We start from the raw sequence: 22,035 nt of genomic DNA, 5'->3' as shown, positions 1-22,035 counted from the left end.
TTTTACAGACACATTGTAGACATTATTTGGTCCATTAATGAACCCAACAGACTCATGTAATCCAGCCCTCGGGTGCCTCCCTCTGTTTCCCCACGCTGCTGCTCCTCTGTCTGTACACACACACGCTCCCCCATCCGGTGCAGAGTGGACGCGGCGCGGCTTGAATCATCTGACGTGTTTTGCGCATTTCCTGAACTGGCGCTCGAGCGCAGGGAGAGAGAGAGTGAGTGTGTGAGTGAGTGAGTGAGAGAGAGAGAGAGAGAGAGAGAGAGAGAGAGGGCGAACAGGGAGGAAGGCTGCAGCGTAAAGGACTAACATGAGCGTGTAGCTCAAATGCTTTTGCCTTCTCAAATCAACAAAGAAGCGAAGCAGCTGAATATCTCGGCGAGCGGATGGCAATAGTCTCCGAGCGGTTCGTCAGCAGACTGGGAGAAGGAGGAATCCCAAACGCCTCTCCCAATCAACGCCTATTGGAAAACGAATAGTACAAGACAAGCCCCGCTGAAGACCATCACATTTGGGATATTTTACCCTGTGTTATTGCCGATATTTTGCCTCTTGGACTCGCACCTCTACTCAGCGCTATTCCAGACGTAGGGAATTCGCTTGTTTACGTATGCTTCCCATTACGAGGAAAGACGGATCGTAAATAAAAACAGGAGCCTCTGGTTTTGCATATCGCTTTTTTGCATCCTATTTGATTGTTCCGCTTAAATGAGAGAATCAGGTTGATCCAACTAGTGGTTTGGGGGATTAAATCATCACAGCATCCATCTATACGTGCATGTATACTGATGACGTGATGACTTCCACGGGTATAGCGACCCCCTGAATCAAAACCTGTTTTTGAAACCGTCTGTTCTTGCAGAGAAGCCAGCTGCATCTCAGGTGAGCGTCATCATGGTGGTTTTTAATGGAGTGTTGAAGATCAAGGTTTGCGAAGCTTTGGACCTGAAACCTACCGCATGGTCGCTCCGGCATGCTGTGGGACCAAAGACCCAGACCTTCCTCTTGGACACATATATCGCCCTCAACGTGGACGATTCCCGTGTGGGCCAAACTTCTACCAAGCAGAAGACGAATAGTCCAACTTGGAACGATGAGTTCGTAACAGAGGTTTATGATGGGAAGAAAATCGAACTGTCTGTCTTTCACGACTCGCCGATTGGCTATGATGACTTTGTGGCCAACTGCACTATACAGTTTGAAGACCTGCTGCAGAATGGCAGTATGCACTTTGAAGATTGGGTATGTTCATTTCACAGTTTATTGGCATTGTGTAATCACTTGAATCTGGCCCCTGGAGGTCCCTCAACAGTGGGTGTCTTACCATTCTCTCACATCCAAGGTTATGGAGCACATCTACTGAGACAGAACTGAGAAACACTGGTGTAAGTAATCTAGTGCAGTGGTTCTCAGTCCTGGTCCTGAAGTGGCCCAGCACTATGACATTATGGATGTCTACCTTTATCACTCTTGATTTATATAATCAGCTCATATAGCTGCTTCAAGACCTTAAGTTGGTGTGGCGACATCCAAAATGTAGTCTTGCAAAATTGAAGACCACTAATCTGTTGTCTAGGCCATAATTTACACGGGGGCTGGTCAGTTTCGGCTTCTCCCCAGCAAAGCCTCTTGTTTCCCAGCCTTCCTCGTGGGTTCTCACGCTCTCGGGGTTTTCCCATTTCCCGACAAAACATGTTTGGCTGCTGTTGAATCCAGATCTACATTTACCATTTCCGTCAAGTCAAGCTATTTTGCAAATTGCCTTCATGAGATGCAGTGCTCCCATGACAGAGAAGGAAATAATCAATGCTTAATTATGCAAGCTGTAAACCGAGTTTGACACATAGTTTGCTAGATGTCTTAAGTTACAACCTGTCATACATCTAGCCATCTTTTTCTAATAATTATAGTGTAGAACAGCACAGCCATATGAAACTGGGTGTTTCACCTTGCCATTCACCTTATTTTGGATTTTGTCCACTCAGAAGAAATAGGCCCTTTTACTGCAAAAAGGACAAGTGATGCTCAATTCACTGGCTTCCATTAGAGTTTTAATAGTGTTGGCCCTTTTGTTCTCTTTTGAGAATGTTGCTTATTGTATCTTTTTAAATTAAAAGAAATTATAGGTTGTAATATTGTTAGCAATTGCATGCTATTGTGTGTTTTATAGGGCATATAACACATACAAACTTCTGATTGTTCTTACAATAGTCTCAAAATGGACTGTTTTGATCCTACTGTGTTATGTGTTTCAATGTCATGGAAAAATAGTCAGAGATTCACTTAGCATTCTAATCATGCTTGGAATTATGAGTTGGTCTGTTATATAATCTTCAGCTGAGGGGCTGCAGTTGGGAGTGCTTTGTATGTTTGGTCGTTAGACACCCAGGGAAAGGTCAGCATATTTCGATTATGTCGCTGCATTGGTCAATCTTCCCCTCCTGTCACTGGCAACTCGCACTGTAAATGTGTCAGGCGAGAGAGTGAGAAGGAAATCAATTTAATCTCTGCATTCCCTCATAACGGCTTTGGCGACCTGCCTAATCATAACACATCCTAAGCCCTTTGTCTCTCTGCCAGCTCTTTTATTCCACCTGTGTGCTAAAGGAAAACATTTGCCAAGTTAAAAATGGTTAAATCATCCCAGGTGTATGCTAAATTTACTGCTTAAGCAAATATTGCTAGTCTCCACATGCTAAATTTATCATTCAAATGCACAAGTGCTTGTACGGCTCAACAAAAAGGGCAGTTTCTCATGGCCAATGCATCTGACTTAATTGGAGCTGAACATTTTGTCAGACTTCATAGCCACAGACACGCTTGATAACAACGATTTGGACATGGTAACTCTGGTATGCCTAATTTCCCAGAGAGCCACAGAAGTACAATCTTCATCTGCCATGTCTCGTTACACAAATTAATAAAAGCAAGAGTTTGCTTTTCAGAGTTGATGACCGTACAGAGGGCGAAGGTGTCTAATGAGGGTTGTGTGCATTGAGAATATTTAAAACTCCAAATCAATTCCTGAATTTGAATTGAGATAGAAAATAGGTTCCAGAATTTGAATGGGAGTATAAAGTAAAAAGCAAAGAAGTTCATCTAAGTGTAATTTTCAATTAGAAAAGCACATTTTCTTAAACCAGCTCTTGGTAATAGTTTTGGAAATTAAAAAAATTAAATCGCTTTGAAGTCCATTAAATTTTAATGTTTTTTTAGACTTATAGGCAGATAGACAGAATGGCATAGAAATAGATAATACATATAAATAGATAATTCTTTGAATTGTCATTCCAGTTCGACTTCCTGTAGGATATCAGTTCAGTTCTAATTCCAACTTATTAATTAAAAGGATGTCAATTATTTAATTCTGAATTTTGCACAAACCAGCTTGTAATGTGATATTTAATTTGTTGGAGCATTATTGTTTCTATTAGAATATATGATGTAATTAGAATTGACAACCGGTATAAGGAGCCTTACGATGTCAAATCTTTAGTAAAATGTTTTTAGTGTCATCTCAAATGAATGCATAGAGGTACAGTGTATCTGAAAAAGAAACCAAATGAGGCAAATTTTTAGGAAGACAGTTGTTTCTTGACACATAATTTGAGCAGCAAAAGCTGGAGCCAGATGTCTCCCAAGAAACCCACGCTCTTCACAGAGGGGATGCACATCCAATGAGCTTCATCCGTACATTCACTCCTGCTGATACCCACACAGGTGGAGCTTTATTCTGCTTGGAACAAGGAAAGTATGCTTACTAATTTAGAAAGCCTCCTCTCCTTCAACAAACAGAACCACAGAGAAACAGTAGCAGCAGTTACAAAACTGTTTAGTGGAAAAAGTAACCAACCAGGACCTCAGACCCTAAAGAAGACGCTGTTGTGTCATGTTTGTTGCTTTACCACTTCTCTGTTGGGTTTCTGGCCTGTAATCGTTCCCCAACCCGCATGTTGTGGTCCGATGCAAACTTTTCAGAAATTGCACCACGTTTGGGCACTCACATCTTCTCCTTATGCTATGCCAATGGTTAGTTGGGTTTGAACGTGATGTTAGTTGTCTGTGTAGCATTTAGTGGAAGAGGTAATTGGAGCCTGGTCTTTTGACTGGTTCTCAGACACTACTGGGACACAGCCACCCGTCTTTGTTGTGTGAGGCAGGAACAGACTGAATAATTTACAAGCCTTCCATCAGCCTCTTTATGGAACGTCTGACCCGGGACAGATCATCCACGACACCCTTAGCTCAAGTTAGCAACAATCCCATTATCACCAGCGAAAGTGGTCCTTATCTATAGGGATATCTCTGCCTTCAATTACCAGCCTTTTACTGAGGGGGTCATCTGTAAAGATTCAGAGAAAGAGGGGGCCACAAGTGGCAGGGAGAACTTCTGCTGATCTTGTGGCCACTCGCTCTCGTCTTTTTCGGGTTCATTCATTCTCCTTCCTCGTATTGTCCTCCTCCTGCTGTTCCTCTGCTTCCTTCACCTTCTCTCTACTGGGTTTCCTTCCCTTCCATTTTGTTGTCCAAACTCTCCTGGTTAAATTCACAGATATTTATGTTCCTGACATTACATCCAGTCCATTACAAACCAGCTCCAAATTCTTAAAACAAATTTCACTAGGAGTGTTGCTTTAGCTGCAGATAATGAGCTTTAAAGGCCTGCAGTTTCCTTAATGTCTTTCCACTGCATTACAGCTTACATTACAGTTATCGATTGCACTCAGTATTTTACAGGATTATGCCCAGCAGCTCTCTTTTCCATTGTCTCCTCTTAAACGTTGGTGTTAGCTATACAGTACTTCCTGGTTACTGGACATTGACATCACCTGCGCTCACTTCTCCCTGGCAATTTGCGCAAATAGGCCAGGCTGAGGCTGAAACACCAGCTCCTCCCTCTCTTTGGCATACCGTTGCCAAAGGAACCCATATCACCGTCTTGCCAAGTCAAAGCGCATCAGAGCTGGGTGTTGATTGAGTTCCTTCACCCATCAGGGATTTCTTAGGAATCCCGTATCTGTGCTCTAGACGTAGGTGGCGACATGTCGACTTGTACAGACAAAAACCTTCTCATCGTGCCTTTGGCACATCAGTTCACAGTGTTTTTCATCACTCCTCAAATCTCAGAATTTGAGGGGGAAGGGTGAATTGTGGGTAAGCAGGATCAGTTCATCCAACAGCACTAATTAATTTCATGAAATGACTCCATGAGAGACTGGTGAAATTTGTATTTAATTGTTTCTGTCCTCATTTGTTCATCTTGTGTAGTTTGGTTTGTGTGTGTGTGCTTTGACAAACAGAACCACAGAGAAACAGTAGCAGCAGTTACAAAACTGTTTAGTGGAAAAAGTAACCAACCAGGACCTCAGACCCTAAAGAAGACGCTGTTGTGTCATGTTTGTTGCTTTACCACTTCTCTGTTGGGTTTCTGGCCTGTAATCGTTCCCCAACCCGCATGTTGTGGTCCGATGCAAACTTTTCAGAAATTGCACCACGTTTGGGCACTCACATCTTCTCCTTATGCTATGCCAATGGTTAGTTGGGTTTGAACGTGATGTTAGTTGTCTGTGTAGCATTTAGTGGAAGAGGTAATTGGAGCCTGGTCTTTTGACTGGTTCTCAGACACTACTGGGACACAGCCACCCGTCTTTGTTGTGTGAGGCAGGAACAGACTGAATAATTTACAAGCCTTCCATCAGCCTCTTTATGGAACGTCTGACCCGGGACAGATCATCCACGACACCCTTAGCTCAAGTTAGCAACAATCCCATTATCACCAGCGAAAGTGGTCCTTATCTATAGGGATATCTCTGCCTTCAATTACCAGCCTTTTACTGAGGGGGTCATCTGTAAAGATTCAGAGAAAGAGGGGGCCACAAGTGGCAGGGAGAACTTCTGCTGATCTTGTGGCCACTCGCTCTCGTCTTTTTCGGGTTCATTCATTCTCCTTCCTCGTATTGTCCTCCTCCTGCTGTTCCTCTGCTTCCTTCACCTTCTCTCTACTGGGTTTCCTTCCCTTCCATTTTGTTGTCCAAACTCTCCTGGTTAAATTCACAGATATTTATGTTCCTGACATTACATCCAGTCCATTACAAACCAGCTCCAAATTCTTAAAACAAATTTCACTAGGAGTGTTGCTTTAGCTGCAGATAATGAGCTTTAAAGGCCTGCAGTTTCCTTAATGTCTTTCCACTGCATTACAGCTTACATTACAGTTATCGATTGCACTCAGTATTTTACAGGATTATGCCCAGCAGCTCTCTTTTCCATTGTCTCCTCTTAAACGTTGGTGTTAGCTATACAGTACTTCCTGGTTACTGGACATTGACATCACCTGCGCTCACTTCTCCCTGGCAATTTGCGCAAATAGGCCAGGCTGAGGCTGAAACACCAGCTCCTCCCTCTCTTTGGCATACCGTTGCCAAAGGAACCCATATCACCGTCTTGCCAAGTCAAAGCGCATCAGAGCTGGGTGTTGATTGAGTTCCTTCACCCATCAGGGATTTCTTAGGAATCCCGTATCTGTGCTCTAGACGTAGGTGGCGACATGTCGACTTGTACAGACAAAAACCTTCTCATCGTGCCTTTGGCACATCAGTTCACAGTGTTTTTCATCACTCCTCAAATCTCAGAATTTGAGGGGGAAGGGTGAATTGTGGGTAAGCAGGATCAGTTCATCCAACAGCACTAATTAATTTCATGAAATGACTCCATGAGAGACTGGTGAAATTTGTATTTAATTGTTTCTGTCCTCATTTGTTCATCTTGTGTAGTTTGGTTTGTGTGTGTGTGCTTTGCAGATTTGTGTATGTGACCACCGGTTCTCTAGTTTCCACATGCTGCGTTGAGCTCTCGCCTGGGGCACATTGAGAATGCTTACAGTGAAAGGGAACAATACAGGTGACATATGAGATACTCTGGCAAATATGCCTGATCTGTACCACTATCTACATGACCCAGTTACATACACTCACACACACTTGTACTCTCACCTCCACAGCATAATACACCACATATGTGAATATCTTCTCTTTATAGCTAGTGCTAATGGGTTTTAAACTGAATTGTTGTTGTAGATTCAAGGGCATGCTCATATAGTATGAAAATAAGTGATGGAAAACGTGAATGTGATTGATTTCATATTATTTGAAAACTTTGAAGCCTTTTTTCTTGATTCCAATGTTGGCATAGATTGTGTGGTTTGACTTTTTGGTCATCATCATTTAAGGTCCTTCAATGCCGTTCAAAAGTCAACAGTATTAATAGTTTTTTTTTTTTAAAGAAATTAATACTTTTATTCAGCAAGGATGCATTAAATTGACCAAAAGTGACAGTAAATGCGTTTAATATTGTTACAAGATTTCTGTTTCAAATAAATGCTGTTCTTTTAAACCCTATGTTCATCGAAGGACATGGTTACATTTTAAAATGTATTAAAATAGAAAAGTTATTTTAAACTGCAATAATATTTCACAATATTACTGTTTTCTGTACTTTTGATCAAATAAATTCATTCTTGCTGAGCATAAGAAGCTTCTTTCAAAAAATATTTAAAAATCATACTGACCCCAAACTTCTTAGACATATATATTTAAAAAAGTTTTTCTAACAAATTTTAGGCATTGTAACAGCAAATTATGCTTGTTAATGTTACTAATTAAACATATTATACATTTCTACTGAGAAAATCTCACTTTTTAGTATCCCTGGGTTGGCTGAGAGTCTGGAAAGGGCATCTCTGAGTGTGTAAAGCTCCATCTTGTGAAGGTAGGGAAGGCGAGCAAGGGTGGTATGGATGGGGTTGGGGGTTTGAATGTGTGCAGATTCATGAATTCTTCTCCTGAAGAAATGCTCATATATGGCCCACAGTGGGGCCAGAATTTCCCATCATCATATCTGCAGTCATCTTCTCTGCAGGAGCCGGCAACAGACTCGAATCCTCTCAGCACCCTATTCACACTCCGTATTCACACGTGTGTGTGTGCACATTTTATGCCGAGATTAAATCAAAGTAATTCACACCTCATGATGTTTTAGACACAAAGACTTGTAGTCTGTTCCTGTGCCCACAGTTACATGAGCGTTTTATCTCCAGATGGCTGTTTTCGTTTTGTCTGGGCTCTTTTTATGCTATTTACTAAATTAAAGCCGTGAAGCCCTCTCAGGACCTAGTGTTATTCAAACTAAATTCCAATCAGACCTTCAAAGGCTCCCATTATTAGTCTGTATCATGAATTATGCACAGTTAGCCCCAGTAAGGTGTCTTATTAGTAATTCATGGAGCTCTGAATGTTTCACTCAGAGCCTGTGCGTTCACGGTGCTGAATGTGCTCGTATGGCCACGTTTGTGTGTGATTTTGAGTGTGAATGGGAGCCGTGCGTGCCGCCCCGCCGCCATGCTGAGGCTCTGCTGTTGACAGATGGACGTAGGAGGACCGTTGCTGAGCTCAAACTGTCTTAGAGAGAGAGTAAGAAACGGATGAGGAGAGTATAAAGGAGGAGAGGGTGAAATTGAGGAGTAGGAGGGAAGAGAACGTGTTCCTCAGTGTTTAATCATAGCTTTAGATTCATTTAGAAATCAGTGGCACGTGTTTAAAACTTCCCGGACCTACTTTTGATTTCCCAAGTGCTGGGATGGTCTTCAGTCGCAGTATTTCTTTCTCTTCACGCATCCCTACAGAGAAGTCTCAGTTCCCTATCTTCAGTCAAATCAATAGTCCTAATAGGACTAACGGCTTAATGTAATGAACTACTTGAACACAGTTTCACTGCTTTCATTTTTCATTTTTAAAGAAACAGACCGCCTTTTTTGTACAGTCTGGGATTGACGCATCACTTTTTATATTTAGTCCTGAGACACGGATCCATAAATCGCAACCACCTCCACGTATAACGTTAGTGCTGAATGTACAAGGTGGAAATCTAGCATGAGCTGTCTTCCCAGTGCATCATATAACAAATTCAACTTCATGTCATATTAAAGGGATTGTTTAATTCCGAACCTGTATGACTATGTTTTCTGTGAAACACAACAAGAAGATATTCTGAAAAATGTCTCAGTGTTTATTTTCCAATATAAAAGTTAATGACTTTCCAGTGTGTTACATTGAATAGACAAAACATCCAAAAAGTCACATAGATTTGAAACAAAATGAGGGTTAGTAAAAGCCTGTTCACACTAAAGAACAATAACTACAACGATAATGCTAACTGTAAAGTTTTAATAATCATTCACTAATTCTATGAGAATAAGAAAGTCCACACCACAACTGTAACGATAATGGCACAAAGGAATGACTTTGTTGGAATCGCTTACAGAATTATTTTTTCCAGCTGATGAATGTTAAAAACATTGACCACCAATCGGAATCCATCATGCTTTAAAGAGCTCAGGAATTTAAAGCCACAGACGACATAATGGCAACACGCACTAATAATAAACGGAACGTTATTGTGCATTGGTCTGGACCCTAATGTAGTTATCATTACAGTTATCTTTATAGTTGCTATTTTTGGCAAGAATGGGCCTTAAAGGAATAGTTCACCCAAAAATGAAAAGCTTATCATCATTTACTCAACCTCATGTCGTTCCAATCCAAACCTGTATGAGTTTCTTTCTTACGTTGAACATACTATAGAAGTCAATGGGGACCAACAACTGTTGGTTCTTCAAAATTCTTCAAAATATCTTCTTTTGTGTTCAACATAAGAAAGAAACTCATACAGGTTTGGAACGACATGAGGGTGAGTAAATGATGACAATTTTTTTATTTTTGGGTGAACTATTCCTTTAAATGATGACAAAATTTGTACGCTTTTTTTCTGAAACCTGTTGTTTCAAAAACCTCAGCTTGTTTTTAGACCGTTGAGCAGCACTAAGCATTTTTCCATGGAGATGTGTGTTCGGGATAGCGTGAGCGGCATGTGTTTTCTGTGGCTTGCGGGTAGGCCTATCTGTTTGCACAGCGGTGATTAGAACAGAGAGAGGGCGAGCAAGAGACTTAGGGCCAATGAGGGGTGCACGTTCAGGCACTGGAGGACAGTAACCAGAGCAAGAGTTTGTTTTCCTCGTGTTGTACTCGATAGCCTTACCGCATACACACCATAATGTCATATGTGCATGCGTGAAACTAGTCCTGAGGTGATTTTTAGTGGATGTATGAAGTCCGTTCTCACAAGTGTCCTTGCAGAGTAACCACAGATGTAGTTCATCACATTAACTATTCAACATGTTCCACTTACGTCCCAGATAAGTTGTAGAAACTGTCCAAATACTTTTGTTGTAACTTTGAACAGTATACAGTGGGTACGGAAAGTATTCAGACCCCCTTCACTGACATGCACTGTGAGCTGTAAGGTCTTATATAGACAGGTGTGTGGCTTTCCTAATCAAGTCCAATCAGTATAATCAAACACAGCTGGACTCAAATGAAGGTGTAGAACCATCTCAAGGATGATCAGAAGAAATGGACAGCACCTGAGTTAAATATATGAGTGTCACAGCAAAGGGTCTGAATACTTAGGACCATGTGATATTTCAGTTTTTCTTTTTTAATAAATCTGCAAAAATGTCAACAATTCTGTGTTTTTCTGTCAATATGGGGTGCTGTGTGTACATTAATGAGGAAAAAAAATTAACTTAAATGATTTTAGCAAATGGCTGCAATATAACAGAGTGAAAAATTTAAGGGGGTCTGAATACTTTCCGTACCCACTGTATTTGTTGTTTTGGAATTTCCAACTTTAAAACCATCTTGTTGTGCATTGAAAAGTATATGTTTGTGCTTTCTGATACTCTGATGATTCTCCTAAAATTCTTAAATTAGAAACAAGTGAGAGAATTGTTAACATTCAGTAAGAGAATTGTGACCCTGTCTGTGAAATCCAGGCTAGTCTCAAAACCTAATATGAGATAACAAGCATCAAAGTTTGATTTCAACATTAATTTCACTGTGATTTCAATCTTTGACATGGCCTCACTCAGTCAATATTAAAGATATCAAGGTTACATTTTAACAGAATGTTCTTTAGCTTAAAGTATGAATTTATGTAGAAAAAAGTAAATCACAAATTCAGTTCATATTGAAGTCTATTGAAGACTTTGGCCAATCTGAGCACCTTTTGAGATATACTGAGATCTGAAAGTCTAGACATGACACATGCGAGATTACTAGGGTCTTTTAGAAAATCTGTAAGGCAGAAGTTTCTATTTGTTCTCCATGCCATTTCATTTCTGTCTTGGAGAAACAGTTGAGATATTAAAGAGATCTCATATGTGATATGTCTTTTCTAAGGGGAGAGACAGTTAGTCAGTGAGCCTCTTGAGCTGTGGTTGTGGGCAAGATTGAGCTGCAGGGTGTTGCATAAGAGGAGCTGATTATGTCCCACAGCTTATCTCTGGGTTTTATCCTCCCTTTCTCCCCTTTTTCTCTCTGTTTTTCTCTTTTGCTCTCCCGTTATGACCTCATGATATCCGTATGATGCCTTTAGTAAGACCTCAGTAGCATCTACTGTTATAATTGATTTTGTGCATGGAGTGCTACAGTGACTGCCCAGGATTTTCAGGAGCTTAGTATTTTCCCATTTAATTCTTTAAAAGTATTCAATAAACCATTTTAGGCCATGAACCAAACCAAGCTGCTCTGACAGGGTTCACATCATTACTGTGACTTGAGTAAAAGTTTGAGACTGTGTAATTATGAAGCCATGAAGTACACATGAAGCATTGCAAATTATGTACTCAAAAAAGTCTGAAAGTATATAATTAGATTAGGTATAAAACATTTATTAAAACATATTTTTCTAAATATAAATATCTTAAGTTTATTGCAAAATATTAATGTATTAAATATATATAAGCAGTTATATGAGCAGATATACAAATATAAGTATTCACATGTATATTGTATTAAGATATAGTATAATATATTATAATGGCTATACTATATATTATAATATATAGTTATTATTAATTGAGTATTTTTATTATCATAAGCGTTGTTATCTTTATTTTATTTTATTTAAATTGTAAAAAATATGTTTAATATACAGTATATGTAAATATGTGTGTATTTACACCTCTTTAAATATTTTATTTAAAATAAAATAATATTGCAGTGTTCTTATTAATAAATTACGTTATTATTATTAATTATTATTAATAAAAACATTATTATTTAATTAATAATGAACATTTTTAAATACTTTTATATATTGTTATTAATATTAACATTTTTAGAATTAATAAATTAAGTAAAGTAGTGTGTATCTTCATTCTGTGCAGGTGTGAACAGTCAGTTGTAGTGGTATGAATACGATCTATGTATGAAAAAGGGGGAGCAAAAAGGACAGAGAGAAAGCCTCAGAGATGCCACAAAGTGAGGAAGAGAGAAACAGCACAGAAAAAGTTAAATGCAGGAAGAAACTGTTTCTCTTTGCAAGTAATGTGATCTAACAACACTCTGCAGCAGTGTTGCTGTACATTATTCAAAAGGGACAGATCAGCATTGATTGACAGGCTGCTGTACATCTGTCTGCAGTCTATATAGGCGTTATCAGTCTATCATAGTGCTCTCTGGTCAAACTCTGGTCATGCTCATCACATGCAACAGACAGGATTAACTACATCAATTTATCAACTGACAGTTAGCAAAAGGTTTTAAAGTAATGTACAGGGTGTGAAATAGCAGCATTATTTGAGCCATATATGATGGCTCAATATAAAGCTAGTATCATGTCATAGGCTCTCTTACTTTTAGTAATGGAGGGCCAAAATTCACATGAATTGCTCTCTTGCTGTATGTGTTTGAGCATGTGAATATGGACAACAAAAATCAAAAGCATTATTGTCATTTTAGGATTCAACTAATGCTCATTACCACCCTTTAATTTTTGCAGATACAGCAAAAATTATTTTCTTGTCTTGTTCACCAGAAAATGTACGGTCCATAGAATGACATATATTTAATTAATATAATAATCACATTTTTCTTATCACAATGGCAAATCTTTTTTTTTTTTTTTTTTTATTCATAAACCTCATTACATTTTATTATCCTAATCTTTTAAATTTGTATCATCTTACACAAGTTTGTATCACGTAGTTCTTAAAATCTTTTTTTGTACTGGAGAAAAAGACAAAAATATTCATTTGTTTGTGTGTTTTAAGCATAAATCTAGCTAAATTTGCAAGGTTTACACTTGAAGCAAGGGAAAAAAAAAGTAGAATAAATCTCTGAAACAAGTCTTATCTTACACAAGACATGAATTTGTCTTATTTGAAGGATGTTTAGGCATTTTTCTAGAAAACTAGACAAAAATCATGGTAACACTTTATTTTAAGGTGTCCTTGTTACACGTTACATGTACTTACTATTATAATAAAAATAAATTATGCATAACTGCATGCAAGTATCTCTAAGCCAAACCCTAATCCTAACCCTAACCATATAGTAAGTACATGTAGTTAATTAATATTAATCAGTACTTAAATATATAATTCCACTGTAACAAGGACACCTTAAAATAAAGTGTAACCAGTAACACTTCAGAATAGGGAACACCTGTTCACTATTAACTATACCGTTTCCCTCAATAAATTCCTAATTTGCTGCTTATTAATAGTTAGTAGGTAGTTGTTAGGTTTAGGTATTGAGTAGGATTAGGGATGTAGAATAAGGTCATGTAGAATAAGGCATTAATATGTGCTTAATTAGTACCAATTAATGGCTAATATTCTAGTAATATGCATGCTAATAAGCAACTAGTTAAGTGTCCCTAAAATAAAGTGTTATAATTTTAAAGAAAATGATTTTTACATTGTAGCGTGTGTGTGTGTGTGTGTGTGTGTGCTAATGACTATAACTAGACTGCCGTCTGCAGGCTGTCCTTGAGCCCATATGATGACAGCAGCTTTGAAAAAGAGCTTTCGAGTCGGCGACGGCTGGACAGGCTCACGAACTCACATACACGAGCAGCGAAGCAGCCTCGCCAACATTGTTTAGCAAAGCATGATGCTGGTTTCCTGGAGAGTGTCATCAGGGAGACTATAGCACACCACTCCATCCTTGCACGTTCACACACACGCACACGCAGTGGCCTTTCAATCCTCCGCTAAATTTAGTGACAGTTGCACCTCTGAGACAAACACACTCAAGGAGGCTGCTGTTGAATGGAATCTCATGACATCACAGGAAGAGAGGGGGTGGGGGGAGGCTAAATAACAGACATCTCATCACCCTGTTAGCATTTCAGATGACATCATCAGCAGTTCTGCAGTCGCAACTTTCATCTCAAAGCGACTTTTGGTTATAATTTTATCAGATGACCGCAGGTCTGATATGTTTCGTGCGGTTTTGAGAGTGCGACAGGCTCGATTTACAAAAGTGCAGCAAAACTTGATGATTTCATCAGGCGTGGAAGGAATAAATCAGTTTTTTCCCCTTCCAGCTGAGAGGGCAGAACTCGGGGCAAAGCGACAGAAACGCAACTCCCACAGCACAAACTGTGACTGAAATCTGGGCAAACAAAGTCGTTTCTGCTGCAGAGCGCATCAGATGAGTTTGTGCCGTTCCTCGTGTCCTAATTCCTGTACTCAGGAAGCGGCTAAGACCGGGAGTGCTGATCTGGCACCAGGTACGCCGTGTCCCTGATGATCTAGATCATTGTGAAGAGAAAAATAAAACAGGCCTCCTATTTTGAGATGCTCTATGAATGCAGCTCGATATCTCTCTCTTCGACACCTCCATCCACCTCCACATATGCACAGCGGGGCCTGTGTTCTCACTCTCTCTCTGTATAATAAGATTAAGCAGTGGTTTCCTGACATTGTGGATCTGGTGCCTCTCCCAGCTTCTCTCCCCCACGCCGAGCTGATGGCGAGTGGGCATTGAATCTCGGCTAAGCGTCGGGCCCGCGTGGGGTCTGCGTGGGTCGCTCGGGGATGTGCTGCTCTGGCAGGAAATTGTTTAAAAAGGAATTATAAAACCCAAGCAGTTTCCCTGCCAACTCTCTGCCACCCTCCATGCTTAGAGACAACAAAAAGAGGCAGAGAGCAGGAAGTTAGTCAGGGGCCCGTTCCTGTAGAGGGAGATTCACAGAGGGAATCTATTACTGGGATCGTGAACTGACAACAGCTGATAAAGTGAAGGTGATGTTGAATGAGATGTTTTCGGAGTGCCTTCACAAAGTCAGTGAAGAATTTGCTTCTGGATGATTTTGTCTCCCTTTTGTGCTGAGATGCTCTCCTCTGATTGGTTTCTTCTCTCTGTTTCCTCTCTACAGATCGACTTGGAGCCCGAGGGCAAAGTGTACGTCATCATCGATCTGACAGGATCCTCTAGTGAAGGTGAGACACTTTGGAGTCCACAGCAAATTAACACAAGAAACAAACTGTTAAGAAGACAGCAAAGACAGATATAGTGGGTTTGATGTCAATTGTTATATATTTTTTACATTCAAAAGCTTGGGGTTAGTATGATTTATTTTAAGGAAATAATGCTTTTATTCAGCAAGGATGCAATGAATTAATTAAAAGACATTTATAATGTCACAAAAGATTTCTATTTAAAATAAATGCTGTTCTTTTTCAACTTTCTATTCATCAAAAATCTTACAAATTGATATATATATTTAGATTTTTACACAAAAATGCGAAGTAGTGTAAATGTATTCAAATTGATAATAATAAAAAAATTTTTATTGAAAATAATTTAACTTCTTGAGCATCAAATCTGCATATTAGAATGATTTCTGAAGGATCACGTGACACTGAAAACTGGAATAATGGCTGCTGAAAATTACATTTTAAAATATATTAAAATAGAAAACATTTTAAATTGCATTCATTTTTCACAATATTACTGTTTTTACTGTATCAATTAAATGCAGTCTTATGAGCATAAGAGACTCAAAAACATTAAAAAAAATGGTAACACTTTAGTATAGGGACCAATTCTCATTATTAACTAGTAGCTTATTAGCATGCCTATAATTAACACATATTGTCTGTTTATTGGTACATATAAAGTACATATTCTGCATGACCATATTCGACATCCCTAATCTTACCCAATACCTAAACTTAAGATCTACCTTACTATATATAAATAAGTAGCAAATTAGGAGTTTATTGAGGCAAAAGTCACAGTTAATGGTTTGTTAATTACGAGAATTGGACCTTAAAATAAAGTCTGACCAAAAACGTCTCACCGATTCCAAATGTTGGTGGTGTCCATGTTTATGTAAACCAATATTCAAACATTTTATTTATGTTAAACCAAATGTTATTTTTCATTTGCCATTTTAATCGGTCTAAATCTCTGAAAAATGATAACTAGAAAAACTCACTAAAACAAAAATAAATAAATAAATAAAAATTTAACACTGGTTTTGTGCAATCACTGACAACTGAATAGTAATGATCAGAGGACTGGTTTGTCTGTCCTGATGGTGGGCGTTTGATAGATTCATGAAATCCTCTTGGTTTTGTGATGCATCATTAGTGGTATCATTAGAAAGGCCTGCACCAAGATACTTGTGAGTGAGAGGAAGTGTGTGTGGAAAGCAGCAGTGTCCATTAGGGAAATCCCACTCTTTAACGCTTCTGTGCGCGGGGGCTGAAGCTGTTCTTTCCTGGGTCTGAGAGCCCACTCACAGACCTGAGGCTGGTGCTGGGAGATACCTGTCTTCAGTTGAGGTAAACTAATGATGCAGACTCAAAGCAGCAATGCTGGAATTTGATTCAGAAATAGCTTTGTTTAATTCCCCACTCAGGTTATAACTGACTGGATGCATTAGTGGAGATGATCATGACAGATAATCTTCACTGAATAACAATTCAATTAAAATTCAGACAATAGAGACAAAATTCAGACAACTGTCTCTCTGTTTTAAAGAGACGGTTCTCCCAAAAACGAAAATTCTGTCATCATTTACCCACACCATCCCAAAACTATATGTCTTTTTATTTTATTAAGCAGTTGCAGCTATCGAATTTCATTCTTGCACATGCATATTCCAGCTTGGCACATCAGTGCATGTTGCAAGGTTTGTCATCAGTGACATCAGCGAATGAGATGCTTAATTTAGTTAGATTTTGTCGCTTTAAGGTAAGTCATATTCATAATGCCTCAGGGCTTCTATTTCTAGTCAGAAATAAAATTTGACAGATACAAATTTTTCTGCCTCTTATAGCTGCAAGATGGATGTACATTCTTACAGCCACCATATTGAATGCTGCAATGCCTGTATCAGAAACTTTTAACTTTAAAAGTCAGGACTACATTCACCATATGGAACATTTTCTCATTTATACACTTTTAAAAAATAAAGGCTCTTTATCTATGGTTCATCTATGGTTCCATGAAGAACCTTTAACATCATGGACCCTTTTCATTGTAAAGAAGGTTCTTTATAGTGGTAAAAGGTTAATCAGATTATTAAAAGATTTGTCAGACCGATTATCAACTGTTCACTGAAAGGTTCTTTGGGGAACTCACAATGGTTATTTTATGGCATCGCCGCAAAACACCCCTTTTGAAACCTTTGTTAAAAGTGTATCTGTATATGTAAGAGTGGACTGTTCTGCTTAAGCGGTCTTTTTTAAACAAAGTTATTGTATGGTTTCAAAAAACTTTGTACAAAACATGAGTCATATGGACTATTGTTATGATCAGTGTTGGGGAAAGTCACTTTTAAAAGTAATGCATTACAATATTGCGTTACTCCATAAAAAAGTAACTTATTACGTTACTTAGTTACTTTTTATGGAAAGTAATGCGTTACGTTACTTTTGCGTTACTTTTTAAATCTGGACAGGGCTTGCTTGTTTGTTTTTAAAATAAAAAAGTTCTATTTTTGGCAAATATAAAAGCATTTTCACACCAAAAGTTAAATGAATTAGCCTCAGTATATTTACTTGTTTTTCATGAATGTATTTTACAACAATACAAAGAGCAATGTGTAACATTTTACCAGATTTAGTCCAACACTTATTAACTTTTATTAGTTCCCCACTAAATATTGTTGTGTCACTAAATGTTTAGTTTAGTTTAATGTTTTTATAAAATGATTGTGCACCCATGATTTTTCTAGAATAACTTTTGCTTCTGAATTATCCACTAACCTAGTTTATAATAGTATTTTTTTCATAGATTATGATTATATATTTTTTCATTTGTTATTTTTCATAAAAATGAAGTCTATATTTAGCAGATTGTGTTTGACACACACAAGAGTGATGATCAGGTCAACACACAGAAGTATAGAAATTCTACACTGATTTAAAAAAAAAAAACTGCGCTGGTATCGGATCGGAATTGGCCGATACTCAAAATGTTTGGTATCGGATCGGTTCTGAAAAAATGGTATCGTTGCATCCCCAATTAAAATACTGTGCTACTACTCCGCAAAGAACATACATGACCAATTACATTTAATTCCCTGACTGAATGACTCTTGGACAGCATGACCAGTGAAATCCGATCACCAAGCTAATGACTCTCATGAGCTGATTCTTTTAGTAAATCAAAAACAAACAGCTTGACTAATGAAGTTTAGTTATTTTAGTGTATCAAAAATAGGGATGTAACGATTACCGGTTTGACGATAAATCATGATAAAATTCCCCACGGTTAGTATTACCGTTTCATATTTTAATTATCATTAAAACAGTATTAGATTACCGCGATAAAGCATAAAGCACAGTTTTAAGTAACAGTCTCACATGCGCACAGCACTCAGAGTAGTTTCGTTTTGAGTGAAAACAGGGCGGAAAAGCTGGGAGGTTTTAAAAGAGTGCTAAGGGAATTATACAAATGAATATATTAATTAATTAATTATATGAATGTACCTCTGAAGGTTCTAAACTGTCTTTAGAAACGATTCGATGGCATTTTGTTTTCATCTTTGCTCCATGTAATACCTAAAGGAAGTGTTCTTAATCGCAGTACTGCTTTGTCTACGGAGATTACGGGAAACAGCTTTTCCAGAAGCGTTCAGAGAAGCAGGCGTTTTTCACCTGCTGTCAGAGAGTGGATTTACAGAGACTTATATTTACATTCAGCCTGTGTGCAGTTTCTGTCTGGCCAAAAACGGACCGAATTAGCATGCCCTGCTGTATTAAAATCCGAACATCATTGGTAATGTTACTGTTTTAGTGATTATGCAAACAAAAAGTCATTTTATTTGTTGTTTGTTGATTTTTAAATATAAAACTTGAAGTGATTTGTGTCTGTACTTTTTTTAACATCTCCAGCATATTTTAAGCAATACCGTGATAATACTGATAACCGTAATAATTTTGGTCACTATAATCGTGATAAGAAATTTTCATACCATTACATCCCTAATCAAAAACAAACAACTTGACCAGTAAAGTTCGATTGTCAAGTGTATTATTGATTATTTGTAGTGAATCACAAATACTTATGAATCAGTTAATTTCTCAACCAATCTGAGTTGCATAGTTTTTGTCTGACTCCATGATCCAGGAATTGTTGCTATTATGTTTTTGAGGCGCTTGAGACCTAAATCAGTGTATTTTGATGTGTAGTTAAAGATACACTTTAAGAGTTACACTTTATTCAGATGAATCATTAATGTAACTGAACATTAAGGAACGGGAATAGTTAAGAGGAATCAGATTAAAAATCCCATTTAGACCAAGAATTGATAACTATATTAGTGTCCACACCAGCGCACAATAACCTTCTGTTTATTATTAGCATGCACTGCAGTTACATCGCCTGCCACTTTAAATGCTTGAGCTCTTTAAAGGGGTCATATGATGTTGCTAAAAAGAACATTATTTTGTGTATTTGGTGTAATGAAATGTGTTTATGCGGTTTAAGGTTAAAAAAACACATTATTTTCCACATAATGTACATTAAAACTCTTTAAATATAAAAAACGTACTTACAGTCTGCGAGTCAGAACAGCCGGCATTGTAGTCTACTCTCAGGAAACGGTCCTCCATAAAATGTGCTGTGCTGCACACATCTGAATATTTGGGTTGAAGTGTTCTGGATTCAAAATATTGGAGAGGGTTTTTTTCACCCGGTCCCTCCTCCTCAGACTTGACGCACACGCAGGTTGCCAGATTGACGACACCAACACTTTTGTTTGCCAGCTTCCATGACTGAAATGAAATATGCTGTGTTTACCGCCAACTGGCAACCCCGGGTGCCGAAATACAATTGGGTAAACTGGCAGTGGGCGGGTTTCACAAACCAAAACAGAGACCGACATTCCGGTCCGGAACGCACATTTTCAAAGGAGAATAACTGACTGTAGCATTGTTTTTCAGATGAACAAATATGTTAACTTAGCATGTTTCTTAAATATCTGCAAACATATTATGGTATTTTTATACTTTAGTAGAGTCAAAAACTTACATACAGACCTTTAAAGCAGGATTGATTGGCTAATTCTCATTGTCTGTCATTGTTTTTATCGTTTCTCAGCTGGAAATTTTTTTTTAAATAATTCAGACAATAATGTTTCTCTGTGCTGTTGTAGTTGTGGTGTGGATAGTTAATGTAGTAGGGATGCATCAAAATTACAATTCTTTGCCGAAGCCAAACAAAATTAAACACTGGGCCGAAGGCCGAATACAGAACACGGTTTTTCACATTTTTCCCCCATGTATTTTTCCTTTTTTTTTTTCTTTTTACCATTGCATACATTAGCCAAAATGTGCTTTTTACTGTTTTGTCTTGCTTTTTAAAGAAAAAAGATATATAAATTACAAAACAACAATTTAAAAACATTTACTTAACACTGAACATTTTTTTTACATTTTAGCAGACATTATACCAATAAAGCACAATTGAACTTAAAATTAATTATTATTAATTTTATTATATTATTATATAATAAAATATTATTATATTATTAATTATAATTAATTATACGTCTATACGTATATATACGTCCGCCAGACCCGGAGATTGGCTGAATGGATTAGAAAACGGTAAAACTCAACTGTTTAACTTTAGGAGAGTTGGAAAATTTGCCTATTTTCAAAAATAGTGGCGTGTTCCTTTAAATGCTTCCACATTGCCGACATGTTTGCTGCATTAGTGCGCACCTTTATTTGATCGCATCATGTCATTGTTCAGTACAATTTATAAGGTATTTTCGCTTATTTAGCTTTTTTTTTTTTGCTATTTTCTGCCTTTTAATTCTGGTTGCCGAACATTCGGTGCATCCTTAGTAATTAGTATGAATGGGACTTAACACAAATTGTTACATTTCTTACAATTCCCATCCCGAGTCATGACCTTTGATCTTTGCTGCAATGGTGTGACCATACCACTAATTGCAGGTGAGAGCAGTTTTTGGTACCTAGAAGTGGGAGAGTGTTGTCATGTTTCCACAAACAGATCCAATCAATGAGTCTTACACACACAGGGAAGAGACTCTCTTTAGATATGAAGGGCAGGTGAGTTATTTTCAGTGGCACCTCAAGCTAAGCAGACCAGAATAGCTCAGGCACTGCAGTGTCCTTGCTTTCTTTAAAATTACCCACGTTCCTACCTTCCTGACCCAACGTCCCACTAGGCTCTTTTGTGAGTTAAGCCCAATTCAGAGCACACATTTTCATTGCTGTTTAAAGACTGATGATATCAGAGGCTTCTGAACCGAGCTGCGCTGGTCACAGATGTTTCATTCGGATAAATGAAATATATTTCTGTCTGTTCCACTGCCTGAGTGTGTTTATATACACATAAATCTTGAGATATTGAAAAGAAAATGGGAGCAATAAAGTATCCTGGCTCCCACCTGCTTTGAGTATGTTTGTCCCTTTTGCCATTTTCAGCTCACCGTTCTGATGAGAGGTGACAGACGCTGTGCTTCTGTCTTTACCCTTCTCTATTTATAGTGATCCTCTCATCAGCCAAATGTATTCCTCCTTCCTCAGGCTTCTGACTCATCCCACTATTCAATACATTTAACCATATTAAAGGATAACCAACACAGGTTGAAAAAAGGAATAAGCAGGAAGTGTGTGTGTGTGTGTGTGTGTGT

At 38.1% G+C, this 22,035-nt stretch overlaps 1 protein-coding gene across 1 annotated transcript in view; it reads left to right on the top strand.

Moving 5' to 3' along the window:
* Positions 1-247: 247 nt before the first annotated feature.
* Positions 248-22,035, top strand: part of LOC107698816 (protein kinase C epsilon type-like) — a 62,129-nt gene continuing 40,341 nt past the window's right edge. Inside the window, exons 1-2 of the mRNA XM_016499931.1 lie at positions 248-1,248; positions 15,289-15,352. Of these exons, the coding sequence (XP_016355417.1) occupies positions 901-1,248; positions 15,289-15,352 (412 nt within the window). The 5' untranslated portion in view covers positions 248-900. The remainder of the gene's footprint in view (positions 1,249-15,288; positions 15,353-22,035) is intronic.

Source organism: Sinocyclocheilus anshuiensis, unplaced genomic scaffold (assembly GCF_001515605.1).
Source record: "Sinocyclocheilus anshuiensis isolate Anshui unplaced genomic scaffold, SAMN03320099.WGS_v1.1 scaffold230, whole genome shotgun sequence".
Taxonomy (NCBI): Eukaryota; Metazoa; Chordata; class Actinopteri; order Cypriniformes; family Cyprinidae; genus Sinocyclocheilus; species Sinocyclocheilus anshuiensis.
Note: the sequence above shows the minus strand (reverse complement) of the source record. Positions and strands in the feature narration are given on the sequence as shown.